This window comes from Neophocaena asiaeorientalis, unplaced genomic scaffold, assembly GCF_003031525.2.
Source record: "Neophocaena asiaeorientalis asiaeorientalis breed wild unplaced genomic scaffold, Neophocaena_asiaeorientalis_V1.1 scaffold36, whole genome shotgun sequence".
Lineage (NCBI taxonomy): Eukaryota > Metazoa > Chordata > Mammalia > Artiodactyla > Phocoenidae > Neophocaena > Neophocaena asiaeorientalis.
Window position 1 is genome coordinate 5,734,068 of NW_020174149.1, and position 19,359 is coordinate 5,753,426.

The 19,359-nt window shown below is 41.6% G+C and overlaps 1 protein-coding gene and 1 pseudogene across 1 annotated transcript in view; both read right to left on the bottom strand.

Moving 5' to 3' along the window:
* The window catches only part of JAZF1 (JAZF zinc finger 1), a 271,289-nt gene that overhangs the window by 44,053 nt on the left and 207,877 nt on the right, over positions 1 to 19,359 (bottom strand). Inside the window, exons 3-4 of the mRNA XM_024755086.1 lie at positions 9,454 to 9,600; positions 8,964 to 8,994 (exon numbers count right to left, since the gene is read on the bottom strand). Coding sequence (XP_024610854.1) covers positions 8,964 to 8,994; positions 9,454 to 9,600 — 178 coding nt within the window. The remainder of the gene's footprint in view (positions 1 to 8,963; positions 8,995 to 9,453; positions 9,601 to 19,359) is intronic.
* LOC112406322 (heterogeneous nuclear ribonucleoprotein A1-like) lies at positions 2,535 to 3,609 on the bottom strand (annotated as a pseudogene).

Genomic DNA, 19,359 nt, shown 5'->3' on the forward strand with positions numbered 1-19,359 from the left:
ATTTTGTGGATGTGAATATATAGATGATAACTGCACTAAAACAGTATGGAAAGAATGACTCTATGTGTACCTCTATCTTGTCTAGCTAATCATCCATGCTAGTAATTTAGTCCACCTGTGTGTATGTCATGTTCATTAAGTGTCTGCTCTACATGTGTATAACCTGCTTCTACTAAGAGATGTAAGTTCTAATCCATAAGGGCTATGCCTTCTGCTTTTCTGTACTCCCAATACCTGGAATGGTGACTATAACAAAACAGATGCTCCATAAATTATGTGAAATGAGAAGATACCCCATCCTGGTGCTGTGGAAAACAGGGTCACTCACTTGGGGACTGCTGAACTTGGGCCGGTTTTCACTTAGATGAGCCTCGATTTCTTTTGTCTTTAAAGTGGGGTTAATAAATGGTGATGTGAATGTTTCTGTGCACTATGAAGATATAATCTATTATTATTACAGATCGGCATCGATTCGATTGCTTTCTTCAAGTCAAGAAAATGTTTTGTTTGGGAAGGTCTCTTATGAGTGGTGTAGTTGAGGAAAAATAATTGAAGTACTATCTCGTCGTCGCCATCCTTACTCTAACCAACGCTTTGAGTAGTAAGAGATTAAAAATAAGCATCCGTATAATGCAGTGGGGAAGGAAGCAAATTAGCTGCAAGACTGGACCACAACACTCAGGAAGCAGGATAAAAATTTTACAAGTCAATCAACGAAGAAGATGAAAGGCCAGTGATTAGAACAAAGCAGTATATAAACAAACAAGCAAACAAGTCATAGGCCAGGAAAGGGTGTGTTAGTGACCCTGCATATACGCAAGCCAGAGAGTACTGTGACATGAAGTCATTCTCCAGCTTAAGACGGCGCGTTTATGTGAAAAGGGAAATATAAATCAAGGCCGTTTTCTCAATGGGAAGAGTTTAGAGAATGTTTTTTAGGCATGGTCCAGATACTTAACTCTTTAGGGCAGAATCTGTTAGAAATACCAAATCCTGGCCTCAGGACTTTATAAGTAGGTCACAAAATTCAGTCAGGCTAAAAAATTTCAATTTTCTTATTTTCCGCCATTAAATAGGATGGGATTTATCTCTCTGAGCTTTTTCCTTCTGTTTCATTCTCTTCTTTTGGGTGGGTGGGTGGAATTATGTTAGTTTCCACCTCACCTTAGTTATCTTTTCCTCTCAGATTTTCTGCCTTTAGTAAGGCTGTTTAGGTATATTTCATTTTCTAAAAATAAAGGGATTGGGGGAGAGTTCACCTCAACTCCACTCAGACAAAGCTTCTAAATGTCAAGCTAAATTTTGTCAGTTCTATCAGTCATTTCCATCCTGAGGGTAAAATTAATACTTTACTTTTTAAAATGATTTGCTGTTTATTAGTAACTCCGGAGAACTGCAAAATGTTATAATCCGAGCAACCTATTGTCAAAACTATAAAGGAATGTTAAAGGTCTACTATCAGGCCAGATAGCAGGAGACACAGGAATATGAAACGAAACAACACAATGCAGAAACTTAAATTACGCATTTATAGATATAATCTGTGACTTCATGGTCATTATAGGCCGCCTAAACAAGAAAACAAAAAAATTGGTTTAATTTCCTTTTGTACCTTTCTCTGGTTTAATACTTGAATTTTTCCCAAGTGGGCCAAAAAATATATGCAACTATTTTCCAGGAGAGACTGTGCAGTGATATTATAACCAGAAATCCAGCCAACTCTTTCCACGGCTGCACCACTAAGACATAAGCAGGCATTTGTTCAGTCCCATTGGACTCATGTCTGGAAGCTAAGCAAGTAGATTACAGTAACTTTTCTCCAAGCAAAGTGGAATACAGGTTAACCCAGGCAAGAAAACACACATCTATGACAAGAGGGGTCCCATTTAAAAGCAGTGGTTTCCCAACTCTGGCTGTAGGTTGGAATTACCTAGAGAGAGGTTTTAAAAACCCCCAATGCCCAACCCACCAACCGGATCAGGGTATCTAGAGTGGAGCCCATGGACAATTTCAGGGTGAGCTTTTAACAGCTGGTTTGCAAGCCTGAATATTTAATAGCTGGCTCCCTGGAGTCAGCTCCAACTCACCCTTAAAGAAAACCCTGACTAAACTAAACTGGTAAGTTCTTCAGTTCTGACCTGCTATTTGAACGATGGAGCCGGGGTAAAAGTGAGGGTTACTGTGAATGAAGGTGAACCACAGTTCCTATCTTAATGTATTTATTTTTGTATTTTAGCTTTAGAAGTAGTAACTGGGGCAGCTAAATGGCTGAAGGTCTAATGAGGTTTTTTTGGTTTTTTTTTTAAAGACACAATTTATTCAGCGTCATGATCAGACTATTACATTTAGCAATCAACAGCATGTGTGCCAAAAAACAAACAAACAAACAAAACCTACATTAAAACCCTTTGTTGGAATGCTTTACACTTTCCACAGAACAGAAACGAAAAGAACCTGTTACACCATTAGTCACAAATACAGTCCTTTTGCCCATACACATGAGTATCGTCTAAAACATGTCTTCTTTGTAGCAGTTAGGCCCTGCCACCACTGTGCGTGGCTGAGTTCACAAATCTGTTGTAGCCTGTAGCTTCCCTGTCACTTCTCTGGCTCTCCTCTCCTGCTAAGCTTTGTTTCCTGGCAGTAATTAAAGCCTCCTGCCACTGCCATAGCTCCTGCTGCTGCTGGAACCGCCATAGTCACCTTGGTTTCGCATTTGGCAAAGTATTGGCCTCCACCACCACAGGGGCCAGAACGTCTGCCTCCAAAGTTTCCTCCTTTCACGGGTCCAAAATTTGCAGATTGATTGTTGTAATTGCCAAAATCATTGTAGCTTCCACCACCTCCGAAACTGCTTCCATCATTACCGAATCCATTATAGCCATCCCGCTGCCACCACAGCCACCGCCACCGTGGCTGCCACCAAAGCCACCTGGACCACTGATGTTTCCTCCACGACCAAAGCTGCCATTCCCACCAAAACCACCGCCACGACCACCATCAAAATTTCCAGAACCACTTCGACCCCTTTGGCTGGATGAAGCACCAGCCATCTCTTGCTTAGATAGGGCTTTCCTTACTTCACAGTTGTGGCCATACACAGTGTGGCGTTTCTGAATGACAATCTTGTCTACGGAGTCATGGTCATCAAAGGTTACGAAAGCAAAGCCTCTCTTTTTGCCACTGCCTCGGTCAGTCATGATTTCAATCACTTCAATTTTTCCCCTACTGTTCAAAATAATCTCTTAGGTGATGTTCTTCAGTGTCTCCTTTAATGCCACCAACAAAAATCTTTTTCACAGTTAAGTGGGCACCAGGTCTTCGAGAAGCTTCTCTCGAGACGGCCCTCTTTGGTTCCACCACTCTTCCATCCACCTCGTGTGGCCTTGCATTCATGGCCGCACCCACCTCCTCCACAGTGGCATACGTGACAAACCCGAAGCCTCTGGAGCGCCTGCTGTTTGGATCCCTCGTTACCACACAATCTGTGAGCGCTCCCCGCTGCTCAAAGTGGCTCCTCAGACTGTCATCGGTTGTCTCAAAGCTCAAACCTCCGATCAAGAGCTTCCGCAGCTGTTCGGGCTCTTTGGGAGACTCTGACTTAGACATGATGGCAGTGGACGGGGGAAACGTCAGCAGTGCTTACCGTGCGTGCACGGGCAGAAAGGAGTAATCTACCGAACGTATCTCTAATGAAGTTTTTGAAAAGGTGTTAATATAATAATGATTAATGTGGAAATAAAGTATGAGTACACTGGAAAGACCTCATTTTTGGAAGTGACAGACATGGGACTTTGTGCAAATTAACCTTATCAAGCCTCTATTTCTTCAATCTGTACATGGGAATTAATAATGCTGTCTCAGTGGGGTTGGTGTTAGGATTAAATAATCATACATAGGCATATATAGTAAAAAATCTAAGTTGCCTTTCCTTCTCAGTAGTTATACTCTAGATTATTATTACTTTTAAAGGAGAATGGTATGAATTGTTTTAATACTTTATTTTCAGGGAATTTAATCACGTTTATCTTTATTTATATATATATATTTTTAATTGAGGTACAGTTGATTTACAATGTTGTGATAGTTTCGGGTGTATAGCAAACAGATTCAGTCATACAGATAGATAGATAGATAGATAGACAGACTTTTTTTCAGATTCTTTTCCCTTATAGGCTATTACAAAACATTGAGTATAGTTCCCTGTGCTATACAGTTAGGTCCTTGTTGACTATTTTATACATAGTGATCACATTTATCTTTAATTCTTCTTTTTTAAAGATTTTTTTGATGTGGACCATTTTTAAAGTCTTTATTGAATTTGTTACAATATTGCTTCTGTTTTATGGCTTTGCTTTTTTGCCCCAAGGCATATGGGATCTTAGCTCCCTGACCAGGGATCGAACCTGCACCCCCTATGTTGGAAGGCGAAGTCTTAATCACTGGACGGCCAGGGAAGTCCCCTATCTTTAATTCTTTATCTTTGTGATTTAAACCAGGGTTGGCAAACTATGGCCTGTGGACCAAATCTGTAAATAAGGTTCCACAAAAACTTTTAGTTTTATGGAACACACCATGTCCACTTGTTTGCATAGTTCTATAGCTGCTTTCCTGCTACAGCAGCAGAGGTGAGTAGTTGAAACAGAGGCCCCATCGCCTGCAGAGCCTGAAGTATTTACTATCTGGTCCTTCATAGAAAAGATTCTTGACCCACAATTTAATCCATTCTAAGCTTTCCTTAAGTGAATCCTTTTTAAAAGTACATTAAAAAAGAACACAGAACAAATGAGGATAGGAAATGAAAAAAATGAGAAAAGAAGATTCCCCTAGGGTTTAGAAATTGCAAAATAAATCTTAGTTCCAGAATCCTTAAAAAATACTTGAAACTCTAGGATGAAACTGAGATCTAATTCTGTCTAGTCAAGAGAGTATATATATATTTTTATATATCTTTATTAGAATATAATTAAAAATTTTTTTTTTAATTTATTTTTTGGCTGCGTTGGGTCTTCCGTTGCTGCACGTGGGTTTTCTCTAGTTGTGGCGAGCGGGGGCTACTCTTCGTTGTGGTGCACGGACTCCTCATTGCAGTGGCTTCTCTTGTTGCAGAGCACAGGCTCTAGGCACGTGGGCTTTAGTAGTTGTGGTGCGCGAGCTCAGTAGTTGTGGTGTGTGAACTCAGTAGTTGTGGTGCATGGGCTTAGTTGCTCTGTGGCATGTGGGATCTTCCCAGACCAGGGATCAATCCTGTGTCCCCTGAACCGGCAGGCAGATTTTTAAGCACTGCGCCACCAGGAAGTCCCTATTGGAGTATAATTGCTTTACAGTGTTGTGTTAGTTTCTGCTGTACAACAAAGTGAATCAGCTATATGTATACATATATCTCCATATCCCCTCCCTCTTGAGTCTCCCTCCCACCCTCCCTATCCCACCCCTCCTATCCCACCCCTCTATATCATCACAAAGCATCAAGCAGATCTCCCTGTGCTATGCAGCAGCTTCCCACTAGCCATCTATTTTACATTTGGTAGCGTATATATGTCAGTGCTACTCTCTCACCTCATCCCAGCTTCCCCTTCCCGCCCTGTATCCTCAAGTCTGTTCTCTACGTCTGCGTCTTTATTCCTGCCCTGCCACTAGGTTCATCAGTACCGTTTTCTTAGATTCCATATATATACTATTCCATTGTATATACATGTGCCACATCTTCTTTATCCGTTCACCTGTTGATGGACATTTAGATTGCTTCCGTGTCCCAGCTATTGTAAATAGTGTTGCAATGAACACTGTGATACATGTATCTTTTTGAATTATGGTTTTCTCAGGGTATATGCCCAGTAGTAAGGTTGCTGGGTCATATGGTAGTTCTATCTTTAGTTTTTCATGGAACCTCCATACTGTTCTCCATAGTGGCTGTATCAATTTATATTCCTACCAACAGTGCAGGAGGGTTCCCTTTTCTCCACACCCTCTCCAGCATTTACTGTTTCTAAATTTTTTGATGATGGCCATTCTGACCGGTGTGAGGCAATACCTCATTGTGGTTTTGATTTGCATTTCTCTAATAATTAGTGACGCTGAGCATTCTTTCATGTGTTTGTTGGCATTCTGTATATCTTCTTTGGAAAAATGTCTATTTAGGTCTTCTGCCCATTTTTGGATTGAGTTGTTTGTTTTTTTGATATTGAGCTGCATGAGCTGCTTGTATATTTTGGAGATTAATCCTTTGTCAGTTGCTTCATTTGCAAATATTTTCTCCCATTCTGAGGGTTGTCTTTTAGTCTTGTTTATGGTTTCCTTTGCTGTGCAAAAGCTTTGAAGTTTCATTAGGTCCCATTTGTTTATTTTTGTTTTTATTTCCATTTCTCTAGGAGGTGGGTCAAAAAGGATCTTGCTGTGATTGATGTCATAGTGGAGTGTTCTGCCTATGTTTTCCTCTAAGAGTTTGATAGTGTCTGGCCTTACGTTTAGGTCTTTAATCCATTTTGCATTTACTGTTGTGTATGGTGTTAGGGAGTGTTCTAATTTCATTCTTTTACATGTAGCTGTCCAGTTTTCCCAGCACCACTTACTGAAGAGGCTGCCTTTTCTCCACTGTATATTCTTGCCCGCTTTGTCAAAGATAAGGTGACCATATGTGTGTGGGTTTATCTCTGGGCTTTCTATCCTGTTCCATTGATCTATATGTCTGTTTTTGTGCCAGTACCATACTAAGACAGTATATTTTAAAGAATACTTTATAAATGAAATTTTCTGCAAGATGACTATTACTTCTGCACCAGGAACGCATCCTGAATGTGAAACTTGGAAGAGTGAATTTAGAAGGTAGAAACATGGAAAACTACTTATAACCTGGCAATGAAAGTGACTGAAACCACATTAGTCAGGCAAAATAAGCCGCTCTCTCTAACTACAGGTAAAATAACATTTCAAACATTGAAAAATGTATACGGTCAAAATGGTACAGGGTAGGGGTTTAAGAAACCATTTCCCCTGCTAATTTTTGATGTTTACATGGAATGTTATTCAAGCAGCAAATAACTTACCAATGATGCTGACAGACTGAAAATGATACATCTTTACCACAACATATATTAATTCTCTCAGTGGGAAATTGCTAAAATAGACAAGGTGTCAGAAAGATTTCTTTACGTCTGAAGGAAAGGAAATGATTCCATTTCTTCCAAACATTCTTACATGAAAAATAATAAACTCTCACTTTTAAAATGTCTTTATTTTCATGGGGTTCTAAAGCTCCCATTATTAATTGGGGAGGTCATGGTTATCTGGTGCTCGCTATGAGTCAATCCATATTAAGTCAGGTATAAAACACAGCCAGGTATAAAACTGCCCCCATAATTCACATTATATATGAATAAATATTCATAGAAATACTCAGAAAAGAGAGTTGAAGAATTACACTACACTATCATGGCATTCCTTAGATCTACACAGTAAATGTTACACAGAGATGCTGGAAAGTAAATCTTCACGAAATAAAATGTAAGAGAAACACGGTGGTCTATCTAAAGAAAGGGACAAATGCCCAACACAAATGAAACCAATTCATCCTCTATAGAATGACCTCCGATTCTGTTCCTGAAGCAACTGGTTGAAGACTCTGGACCACAGAGACGAACATTTACTGAGTGTTTAAGGCATGCATATCTATCACGTTTAACTCTCACACAGAAACCTAAGTAATGGGTATCATCAGTGATTTGTAAAGGGCGAAGTTCGGTAGGAACTCAGTCTGTCTGCCTTGCGCACTTATCCTGTCTTCAAAATGTCCAGTCCTGATGGAACACAGGGTATCTGCCAACCATGAGCCCCCAGACATGCCCCTAGAAAAAGAGGTCCTCTAATCAAAGTGACTAAATTTGGAAAGCTTTCTAAACCCTCCTCTTGGAGAATAACAATGTATATATTAAAGCCCTGTATTGAAGAAACCAGTTTACTTTTGTCTAACCCAACATTTCCCCGAACTTATTAGGGAATCCCTTTTCCCAATTACTATTTTGTGAAAGTTATATTCTGAAACACTGAGAAATATGACTGCGGTCACCTCCCTTGATGGGAGATGGATAAAAGAGAAATACATAAACTGTAAGAGAAAAATAAACATTTTCACCCATGGTCAAGGGGCAATGCTACTGAAGTGATGGTGTGATTCTAAGTGGCTTCTTTTTGCTCTTAGGATGACACCCTAAGTGCCCTGGTCCCTGCAGACCTCCTTGGTCTCATCTAACAAACACCCCACCACCTGGCCGACCTTCAGTACCTGGGACCTGCCAGGCTCCCCATCATGGAGCCTTTGAAAAATGCTGTCTGCTTGGCGGGATGCGCCTTCTTTCCCTCTTTACCTACTTACCTTTCAGGGAAGTCTTTCCTGACCCTGTCAAGCCCTTCTCTGTATGCTCTCCTATCACTGAGTTCTTCCATATAGCGAGTTTATGGTTACGATGTTATATTTATTGGTGTATTTATTGGATGAATGCCTGTCTATACCCCTATGGGAGAGAGGGGAAATATATTCCCTGTGCTCAGATGCAAAAAAGAAGAGATGGGGACCTTTCCAGCCTCTTTCTACCATCTTCTATCACTGCTGACTTAACGGATCTCTTACTTGGGAGAAGGTTCTGCGCATGTTCAGCTCAGGGCCTGGGCGCACTCTGGTCTGCTCCCAGGCAGGCAAGCTTAGAAGGAATGTTTGGGAATAAGTTCAACTCAGGGAAGACAGTTGTTACAGATGCTAGCTAGCTCTATTCGGCAGTTTAGCCCTATGCAGTAATAAAGTCAATTTTAATCTTCACCTCCGAGTCTTGTTTTATTTTTCAAATTGCTTCCATTTGGGAGGGGAAGGCAAGAAGGAGTGTTCTCGTTGGCCCCCTAAAATGCCAGCATCTTCCACTAGGCCTCAGTCCATCAGGAAGAATAGGGAGGGGTCTCCTTGGGCTCACTACTAGAGCTCGGGCCGGGCACATGGGAGGCACTCTGATTTTTTAAAATTAATCATCCTCTCATGGAAAATTTCTTAAATAAGCAAAAATAGGGAGAATGGTATGACGAACCCCTATGTATACGTCGCCCAGCTTCAACGATAATCAGCACATGGCAATAAACAACATACAATCGATCTTGTTTGATCTACTTCTCAACTTGACCGAAGCAAATCCAAGACACTGCATCACTTCATACATAACAAACAGTAAAGGCTTGAAAACGTAACTGTAAAACCATTATCACATGCATATTATAAATGATAATTTATAAATATTTCTTCCATAATAAATAGATGAATGAATCAGCAAACGCTATAGGGACCAGTAAAGGGTCAAAGAAGAGGTGGCTCTGAATCATGATCTGTCCCCGGCCCCCAGCACACTGCACACACACACACACACACACACACACACACACACACACACACACACTTCCCATGGGCCAAGCCACACGGGGGGAGTAAGGCTTCCGCTGCTGTGGCGGGGCGGCGTGGACACATTCCCTCGAGACACGGAGCTGGACAAGGTCAGCGAGAGCTTCGGCTGAATCTTCTTCTTTAGGGACTCCTGCTCTCGGCGGGCAGCGTCTGTCATGAACCTGCAGCAACAGTGGAAGGGGCCATTTATGAGTAACCAGGACCACATACAGAGCCGGAGGGTTATGACAGTGAACTCAAGTTTGACAGGCGCTCCACCCTGGGAAAGGGGCTTGTTCACAGGTCCCAACTTCAAAAACTCACAACGGTTGCCCTTTTCCTACATGATGAAATTATCTTCTAGCTCCTTGTTTTAAAGTTCCTCAAAGTCAGGATCCTTTCTTCCCTGGGCAAACCCTCTGTGCAGGAAATGGATACACATAGACTCCGTACTCACTACACTGCCTTCAGTTACAAGACTGCCTCTCTGGGAAGGTCCTCTCGACCCTCAGAAAGTACACCTGCTCTCGAAGCTCCCCAACCACCCCCAGCTCCAGAGGACTTCCTTCATCTGTAGGTTGGTAGTATTTATTGTTTGTGCCACTGAACATCTACGGCTTCATGAAAACTTTGATTCTTTTTTGTACTCTGGATTCTCATACCATTATTTGGGTTTTTAACATTTCCTAGGCTGATTGAAGGTCTTGTCTCCCCAGCCATTAGCTGAAAAGAAAGGACCCGAGTCCCTATCATCTCTGCTAGCACGCTGCCAGGCCCATCTTAGCAAACATTTATCAAATGACTGAACAAACCTGCCCAAGCAGATTCAATAAGAGGGTACGAGCACTGTACCAGGAGGAAGATCACGGAGAAAGACGTGTTCATGTTGTGATCTTATTACTCATAAAGGGAAAGGTGACTTTTCTTGGTAGTTTCACTTCGGAAACTTCAAAGTTATTCTTTCAACACTTCTCTTATGCTAGTTACATTCAAACTTTGTTCTTTTCTCACTGTTTAATCTAGCATTTCATAAATTCATGTACTAAGAGATTCAAAACAATCTATGAAATGGTATCTCCTACCTAAAGAGCAAATGTCAACTGCATTTTTGAAAACTGCGATGAAAAGCCTAGTGAATAGAGTATATGAAAATGTTTAGGTGAAAAAAACATACACTTGTGCCGACTGCCTAAGCGAAGAACCAGACCATAACCATACCTCTCAACTCCCCTCCGTACCCCACCCTCTCACCAATTGTGCTTTGACTATTTTAATACAATTCATCGTAAACTAATTCCATTGCACTTAAACATGGTATTTTACCCAACCCATTTCACATTCTGCCTACAAAATTCCTTTATATTTGTCTTCATTACACTGCGGCATTTTGTAAGTCAGCAGATAGCTCTCATGCCTGGTAAAAGCTTTGAGTTGCTCAAACACCCAATGAAAAAATGTTACAATAGAGTTACAGTGTCTTAAAATGTCTACTTTTACACTTGGAACATGGCTGGCACATTTCTTAAAGGGCTTTTGCAATATAATCTATATGCATAAACTGGATTTTATATGTTGAACCAACTGTAATAAAGCTACAAGTTTTGCCTTGAGCTCTTCAGTTTTGTGCTACAAGATGGTGATGATTTAAAAAGAAGAAAGGAATGACAATGTAAAACAGAATTGTTTGCACCCGGCAGCCACGTACTCATTTATTTTCAGATGTAAAGTTGGTTCTGTTGCTCTTAAAACTTCTTTTTTCCCTCCTCATAAACCTCTACTCAAAATCTGGACTATAGAGAAAAGCAGGAACTGGTGCTTTCGTTTATTATTCTAAGTACAACTGCTAACTGCTGAGCTTCTTCAACTGGGGTATGCAGTGCGCCAGGGAGTGGGTGAAACCACAGGCTAAACATATTGCTTCTTCCAGGAGGACCAAGTGTTCTCAGTGTAGGTCATTCAAGTTAGGTTTTTTTTCCTCAATTGATTTATTTTATTTATTTATTTTTGGCTGTGTTGGGTCTTTGTTGCTGCGTGCGGGCTTTCTCTAGTTGCAGTGAGCGGGGGCTACTCTTCGTTGTGGTGCGTGGGCTTGTCACTGCGGTAGCTTCTCTTGTTGCGGAGCATGGGTTTCAGTAGTTGTGGCTCGCAGGCTCAGCAGTTGCGGCGCACGGGCTTAGTTGCTCCATGGCATGTGGGATCTTCCCGGACGAGGGCTCGAACCCGTGTCCCCTGCATTGGCAGGCGGATTCTTAACCACTGCACCACCAGGGAAGCCCTAAGTTAGTTTTTTAAATAGGAAAATCAACACAGATATGCTATGGAGTAGAATGAAAAATTTACATCTTGCATCTTAGTTAAAAGCATGGGACTTGGAGTCAGGCAGGCCAGGGTTCAAATGCTGGCTGTGTGACTTACTATGTGACTCGAGGCAAGTTGATGAACCTCTCTAAGCCTCAGCTTTATTCTCTGAAAAATGGGACTAATAATTGTAGATAAAGGGTTAACATACCTCTTTTCCGTTTCTATAAGAGACTTTGATCTTTGGTTAACTCTGGTAACCTGCCAAGACGGTAAGTCAAATATGCTACAGGGCAACACTGCTTATATTAAGGATGACACCCCCAACTGGTAAATGACATCTGGAGTGGGAGGAGCTAGAAACCATCTGTCCACACCTGTTAGGAAGCCAGAGCTCTGGGCTTCCTGAGCGCCGTGATCTTGCCCCCGAACATGCCCCTTGCAGAGAACTGGGGAGCGTGTCCAGGGAGCGTTATAAGAGCTTTGATTCCAGGGCAGCTCCCATCTTTTCCCGAGGGGCATCTTCCATCTGCATCTGGATAGACTGCCATGTGTACCAGTAAGGACTTCACAGAAGGTGTGACGCGGCCCTGCTGGCAGGCTGTGGCTCTGCCTTTTATCTCTCTGAGAAGACCCAGCGCCCATGGCGGCCTCTGGTCATCTTGTGAGTCTGAATATTCATGGTGGAGGAAGGTCACCTGCTGGTGGACAAGGCAATAATAGTGCTGACTTCAGAGGACTGTTGTGAAGATTAAACAAGGCAGCAGTGCCTGTCATGTAGGAAGTGGCTGTTATTATTATAGAAAGCTTCATAAATGTGGTCCTATCTGTATATTCCATCTACCTTACTCCAAGTTTCTTGAGCATGCACTGCATGTCTATGGCTCTGACAGCACCTGGTTCATGCCTCATGTATAGTAGGATGGGATGCGGAATAGCTGACCAGGAATCAGCCCAGAGAGTGCATAGAGAGTGTCAGAAAGAAACTCCTGCCAGAGAGAGAGAGCGAGCTAGCAAGCTTTGCAGGCTTTGCAATGTCTTCTCTTACTCTGGTTAAAAAGTATAAAAGTTTCACAGCTCTCACAGTTTTTATTGTAAAATAAATACTTTCCTACAGCTCAGAGATAAAAACAACTATAAACAACCACGACAACGTGCACACACATATCCCTCACCTTCACCCCCTCATGGATTTGGTTGGCTATGAACAGCCATCTATTTTTGGCTTGTATCTGCTAAGTGTTTTCTAGAAGCGAGAACGAGGCACCATGTTAAAAGCATTAACATGAAACTCATAAAACACTCCTGCCAACCCTTCTCTCCCTCCACTCTCCCTCGTTCTCCCTTGGATTGGTGGTTATGAACTTGCAGCTACACCCATAAATCAAGGCAAGCTTGCCATACCAAGATACACAGCTGCAGAATTTATTCCTGGTGACAACACACACACACGCATGGGCATAAAAACGCCTTTGGAGCGCTGGATCAAATTCACCAGTTTCTCCCTTGGCAGTGTTGCACTGTTTCTCTTTCACTTATCACCCATGACTTTACCTACGTTTTGAAGACTTGTTTAAACCTTAAAGTTTTCAAGCAATGTTCCATCAATACAGTTCTTTGTCAAAAGATGGGTGGATTCCCAATGGCAAAGAATCACCTGGGGAGACAAGTTTATAAAGAACCTGATGAGGTAGAATAAATAAAGGCTGTGACTGCAGCCAAGAACTGGACTTAAGTTGGCTCTGAGCATTTTCCACCTTCAAGGGCAGCTGCACTTCGACATATCCTTGAAGGACCAGAGCCCAGTTCTTTCCTTCATCAGGATTAGAAATGTTTCCCCTGTATTCCCAGATGAGAGAGAGCTCAGGCTTGGGAAGCCACACCACTCTGTGGTCTGATGAGTTTTTCTCAATGGATTTTGACATGACTCGTGATCTTCTCTGAAGCCCTCAGTCATCGCAGCCAACATGGGGTTTTAGAGCAGCGAGGAACCTGGGTGAGACAGGTCACCTCATCCAGCCCCCTCATTTTTCACAGTAACTGGGAAATGAGGTGAAGGGGGCTGTTCAAGGTCACTTTGCTGGCTGGTGGCAGAGCTGGCATCTGAGAAGCCAGCCTTGGGACCCTGTCGAACGTTCCTGCTCTGCCAGGCTGCCACTGGCACAGCAAAGAACCCTGAGCTTTCTTGTGTTAGCTGGAGAGTCACGGTTAAGTTGAAAGGGGTTAAGGAGCTGAAGCTTAGGGCCTGAGGAAATGCAGAGGAAACCCCTCGGGGGTTTACACGTTGGAAGTGGGGCAACTGGAAGAGCAGGGGCCTTCATCCTCCCAGGGTCTGCCAGTTCTGCTCTGTGGGGTCCCTTGGCTCCTGGGGGCCCTGGATTTGTAGCCTTACTGGGCTGTGATGCAGGGAAGGCTCGCTGTGCCCACGTCCCTGCATTCTTTCTGCTTTGCAATGGCAACTGTTCTGAGTACTCGTGTGCTGGCGTGGGCTTATGCTGGCTTGTGAGAGCTGATCATTAAATTTTTAGGGATTTAGGCCAGTTGTTAAACATACCCATTTTTAAAAATTAAATTATGTGATTGGGAGTTTGGGATTGACACGTACACACTGCTATATTTAAAATAGATAACAATCGTATGATATCCCTTATATGCGGAATCTAAAAAGAAATGACACAAATGAACTTATTTACAAAACAGAAACAGACTCACAGACTTAGAGAATGAACTTATGGTTACCATGGGGGAAGGGACAGTTAGGGAGTCTGGGATCCACATGTACACACTGGTATATTTAAAATGGATAAACAACAAGGACCTACTGCACAGCACAGGGAACTCTGCTCAATGCTATGTGGCAGGCTGGATGGGAGGGGAGTCTGGGGGAGAATGGATACGTGTATATGTATGGCTGAGTCCCTTTGCTGTGCACCTGAAACTATCACAATATTGTTAATTGGCTCTACTCCAGTGTAAAATAAAAAGTGAAAAAGATAAAATAAAATAACCAACAAGGACCTACTGTAGAGCACAGGGAACTCTGCTCAATACTCTTTAATAACCTAAATGGAAAAAGAACTTGAAAAAGGATACATGTATATGTAAAACTGAATCACTCTGCTGTATACCTGAAACTAACATCGTTAATCAACTAAATTCCAATATAAAATAAAAATTAAAAAATAAATAAAAAATAAATTATGTGAACTTAAAATTAAAACAAGCATATTAAAAATAAAGAGAGTCCACCTGCCGATGCAGGGGACATGGGTCCGTGCCCCGGTCCGGGAACATCCCGCATGCCGCGGAGCGGCTGGGCCCGTGAGCCATGGCCGCTGAGCCTGCGCGTCCGGAGCCTGTGCTCCGCAACGGGAGAGGCCACAGCAGTGAGAGGCCCACATACCGCAAAAAAAATAAATAAATAAAATTTAAAAAATAAAGGTAACAATACACAAGGTTTATCAGTTCTTATCATTTTCTTTCATTTTACTCTTATCTATGCTATTTAGGTTATTTACATTAATAATGTCACATCTGTTTGGTAGAATACTATATGATGCTGTATGCTACTGCACATTTCTTCCCAACTCTGTTCAGCAATGTAATGTTGGTTGCTTGAAACTGGCCATGATGGGAGTACTTAAACCATGGAAATTGGCAAATATTACAAATCAGGGTTTTCTCCCCACCCCAAGAGTCAGCCATTAAACATTGACCAGTATACCTGTAGTTATTATTATTTTTTTTTTAATATGGAAAGAAAGCATTTGAACCAGGCTCCTTGCCTATTCACTAAAGGAGCTAATCGGGGAAGGGATGAAGGATGGATAAGGAAGCCTTCTTTTCCTTTTTAAAAGTATAAAAATAAGACTTCTCATTAAAGAACACTTATAGAAAAATTTTTATGGATTTGTGACTTGTGCTTAAAAACATTTTTAAAAATTCGGTAATACACACACAATTGAGGGTACATATTTACAAGCACAGTTTAAAGAAGAATAAAATGACAATCCAAGTACTCACCACTCAGCTTATGAAAACATTTTTTACCAGAACCTTTGAAGTTTGCAGATACAACTATGGTTGATTTTTCAGGGTATTTTCCTTCTAGTATTGCTTTTCTACACATAGAGTGAACTGGATATTTCTTAAATAAAAAAAGTAGTCACTTGAGGGTTCATTCACTGTTGACTAACAACCTGCAAATCTGTGGTGAGGCAAAGTCATGCTTTCATTTTGAAACTGAAACTGCCATAAGATTAATTTTAACCTTCCTACAAATCAGAAATGCCCAAGTTACTTTAATTTAATATGGTCATTTGCAGTAATATTTGTTATTGCTTGGGGAAGTACATATTCCTTAAGTAAATTTTCAAGACTCCATTATAAATCTTTTAAATCCTTAGACCACAATGTTCATTCAGTCTGACATATTAAACGTGGAAACATGACTATAACACCGCAGGGGGAAAATGTCAAATTGTTGGTCCATGGAGACCAGTTTCAACCACAAACTCAGGAAATTTACAGAGTTGGCTGGAGCCCGGGCAGAGCCCGCCCTGCACCTCACTCTCCGGCCAAACACCTGAGCCCAAGTGTCTTGCTGGGGCAAAACCACTTGGCTTCCGCCCGCTCTGGAGAACCCAGTGATGCAAGTGACCACTAGAAACTCGAGCCTCTCTCAGAAAAACCCGACAAGAATCCAGACTCTGAGATGCATGGCGTGGTTTGGTTGTTATTATAAGACTCTGAAGAGGCCGTGTAGTCCAGAGGCCGGAGCTGTGTGTCAGGAGGCTCGTTTTGGGGAGAAGAAGTGGGTGGCCTCTGGCAGTCTCAATGCTCACCCCAACCCCCGGTCTGGTCCTGGTTTTTCTACTTGTTAAAACTGAGGAGTTTTGGTTTTATGGGTATAAGAAATATATCACCCCTATGTTCCTTCCCAGCTCCAACAGTCAATGATTCCCGCAGGCCGTGTTTCCCAAATTTTTTTGACCTCAATCCATTATAAGAAAGCCTGTACACACATATGTATAATTAGGCCCACAGTCTGCAATTCTGAAATCTCTAGAGCTCTGAAAATTGGAAAGTTTCTTATGTTTGACAGCAAAGCTCACAGGGGGACCAACCCTGCCATGAACTACTTAAAGGCTATTTACACACTTTATTTATTGTATTTAGTGTGAATATTTATATGCTTCACTGCACAAACATCAGTGTGTTTGATGACGGGGGGCCGCCCTGGACCCTGTAGGGAGAGTTTTGTAGTAGGCAGTATTTGCACCATATTGTCTTTCTGAACTTAGAAGAACTATGACTTGTGAAACATATCTGGGCGCAAAGACAAAGAATTTTTATGTAAACATCTGAAACAAAAATTTCTTGAAACAATCCTTACTACCTGTGATATAGTCTGATATTTTTCTATTCTATTTGATTTTAACAAAATATCCTGGTCATGACCACCACACTAATTTCTTGACCTACTAATAGGTCACAGCCTGCTGTTTGAAAATATTAGTGTAGCAGTTAAGAGGTGGGCTTTGTAGGCAGACTGTTTAGATGCTAATTTCTCCTCTATATTCTCCAGCTATGTGACCTTGGGCATGTTACCTAACCTCTCTGTGCCTCAGTTTTCTTACCTATAAATGGTGAAAATAATAAGAGCTATCTTACAGAGTTGTGAAGATGAAGTGAATTAATACATGTAAAGCACTTGGAATAGGGCCTGGCACTCAGTGTTTGACAAATGTCATATGAATGACTCTTGTTCTGGAAATCCTAACTCACAAATCTTTCATTCTGACACTTAACATCGCAGTTTGGTTACTTCTGAGCGGAACTACTAAGTATTAGGATAAGTATTGCAATCATGAGCTCTGCTGATTCTGAAAGCAACAAGCCACCTTCACTGATTCTGCATGCATTGATTGATTAAATTACTGCTTCAATCACAGGCAAATTTGAAAAAGGTAGTTACAGTAGCTGGAATACAAACAGATGGTTCCTCTCCTTAAGGACAACATGCTGGGAGGTGGAGCATCTATAAACCCACACACCTCCTCTTCTTTACTTCTCTGCCTTGATTTCTTCAGAAGAAGCCAATTGTAGAAGGCCTTTCTAGCAGGACAGGCAACAGGAGCACAGCTACTTGATGGAAAGGTGTTTTTCTATGCACTTATAGGCTGCCCTCTACTTGGGAGATTCATAAAGTCGCACAAGGCTCAGATGTGGTCCACAACCAGACCTCTGTACAAAGTACCACATCCAACTACTTCATTTCGAGCTCAAAAGCTTTGATCTGCATTTTCAATGGCCCTTTGGGCACTGTCATGTTTTGGTGAAAACCAGTTTGTGAAACCAAGAAAGCTTTTAAGGAAAGCTGCTACGAGCTGGCAGATAGACCACAATTCTAAGCACTCGCAAATCTGCTAACTCATCGCTCCGGACAGTGGGATCTCTGACAAGGACAACAATCGATCTTTCCGGTGGAGAGTACCTTAGGAATTTTCCTTTTCTCCAACTATTATGACACGCAACCCAGGACAAGGATGGACGGAAAGCCAGTAAGGAAGCAGAATGATCCGTAAGACATTCGAATAGAGGCTAAGGGAATAATGGCACATTTCATCATGTGATCATGTGTGGTCCACATGTCAGAGGACCTGGCTGTTCTAGGTCTCAAAGTAATGATGGCTTTCAGAACACACATCTGCTAATAAATTCATGGGGTGGCTCCTCTCATTTTAGCAACTTAAAGCCACAGTGAGGTTGAGGGGTGTTTGGTTAGAACAGCTGGCCAGTGAAACATGACCTGCGGCAGCAAGTGGAGTGACTGCTTGTCTGCGCCCCTTCCTTAAGAGAAGGGCCTTTCCTGGTGATCAGGGAACTTAACGAATGCTCTTCTTTTCAAAGACAAAAGACAATTTGGACTCCCAAGTAACATTAATTTCAGAAAGTTTCTAGTAATGTTTTGAACAATCATATGTTTCATTTCTCATCCCAGAGCTATTTTTGCCTTCACAATCTGAGGCCTATGGGGTGGATTTTGAAGCTTCATAAAATTTTTCGCAGTGTCACCAAAACTCAGAGCCTCTTTTAATATGCTGCTGTTAAAAATTTAATGCAAAATAATACAACTAAAAGAAGCACCAGAAGAAAACACACACCATCTAATCAGATCAGTTTGGCACTTAACTTGTGAGGGGTTTGTGTGTTTGTGTGTGTGAGATTTTCATCTGATATTCACATGGGTTGTGGGCATAATTTTTGAAGCACCACCAATGAATCAGATTTTGTTCTTGGGTACCAAACCAAAACCAACAGATTTATTGCATTAAGTGAGACACCTTTTTTCTTCCTCCCTTTTCTATACTAAGTTTACATGTGATACATACAGGAGGATATAGTTCCTGGACTTTGAGGAGTAGTTCCAGTCTAATTTGCACAAAATAAATTAACACCAGGGCAAGCCAATTTCATATCAGATATTGTAGTCAGTTTACTAAGAGTTCACCTTATTTTTGGGGACAGGGAGAGGAGAAAAGAGAAGGACATAAGAAAAAAAGAGAATAGGTGATCTTCTTCTTAACTACTCTCTTGACAACTCTATTTCCTTTTTTTTTTTTTTTTTTTTTTTTTTAGGG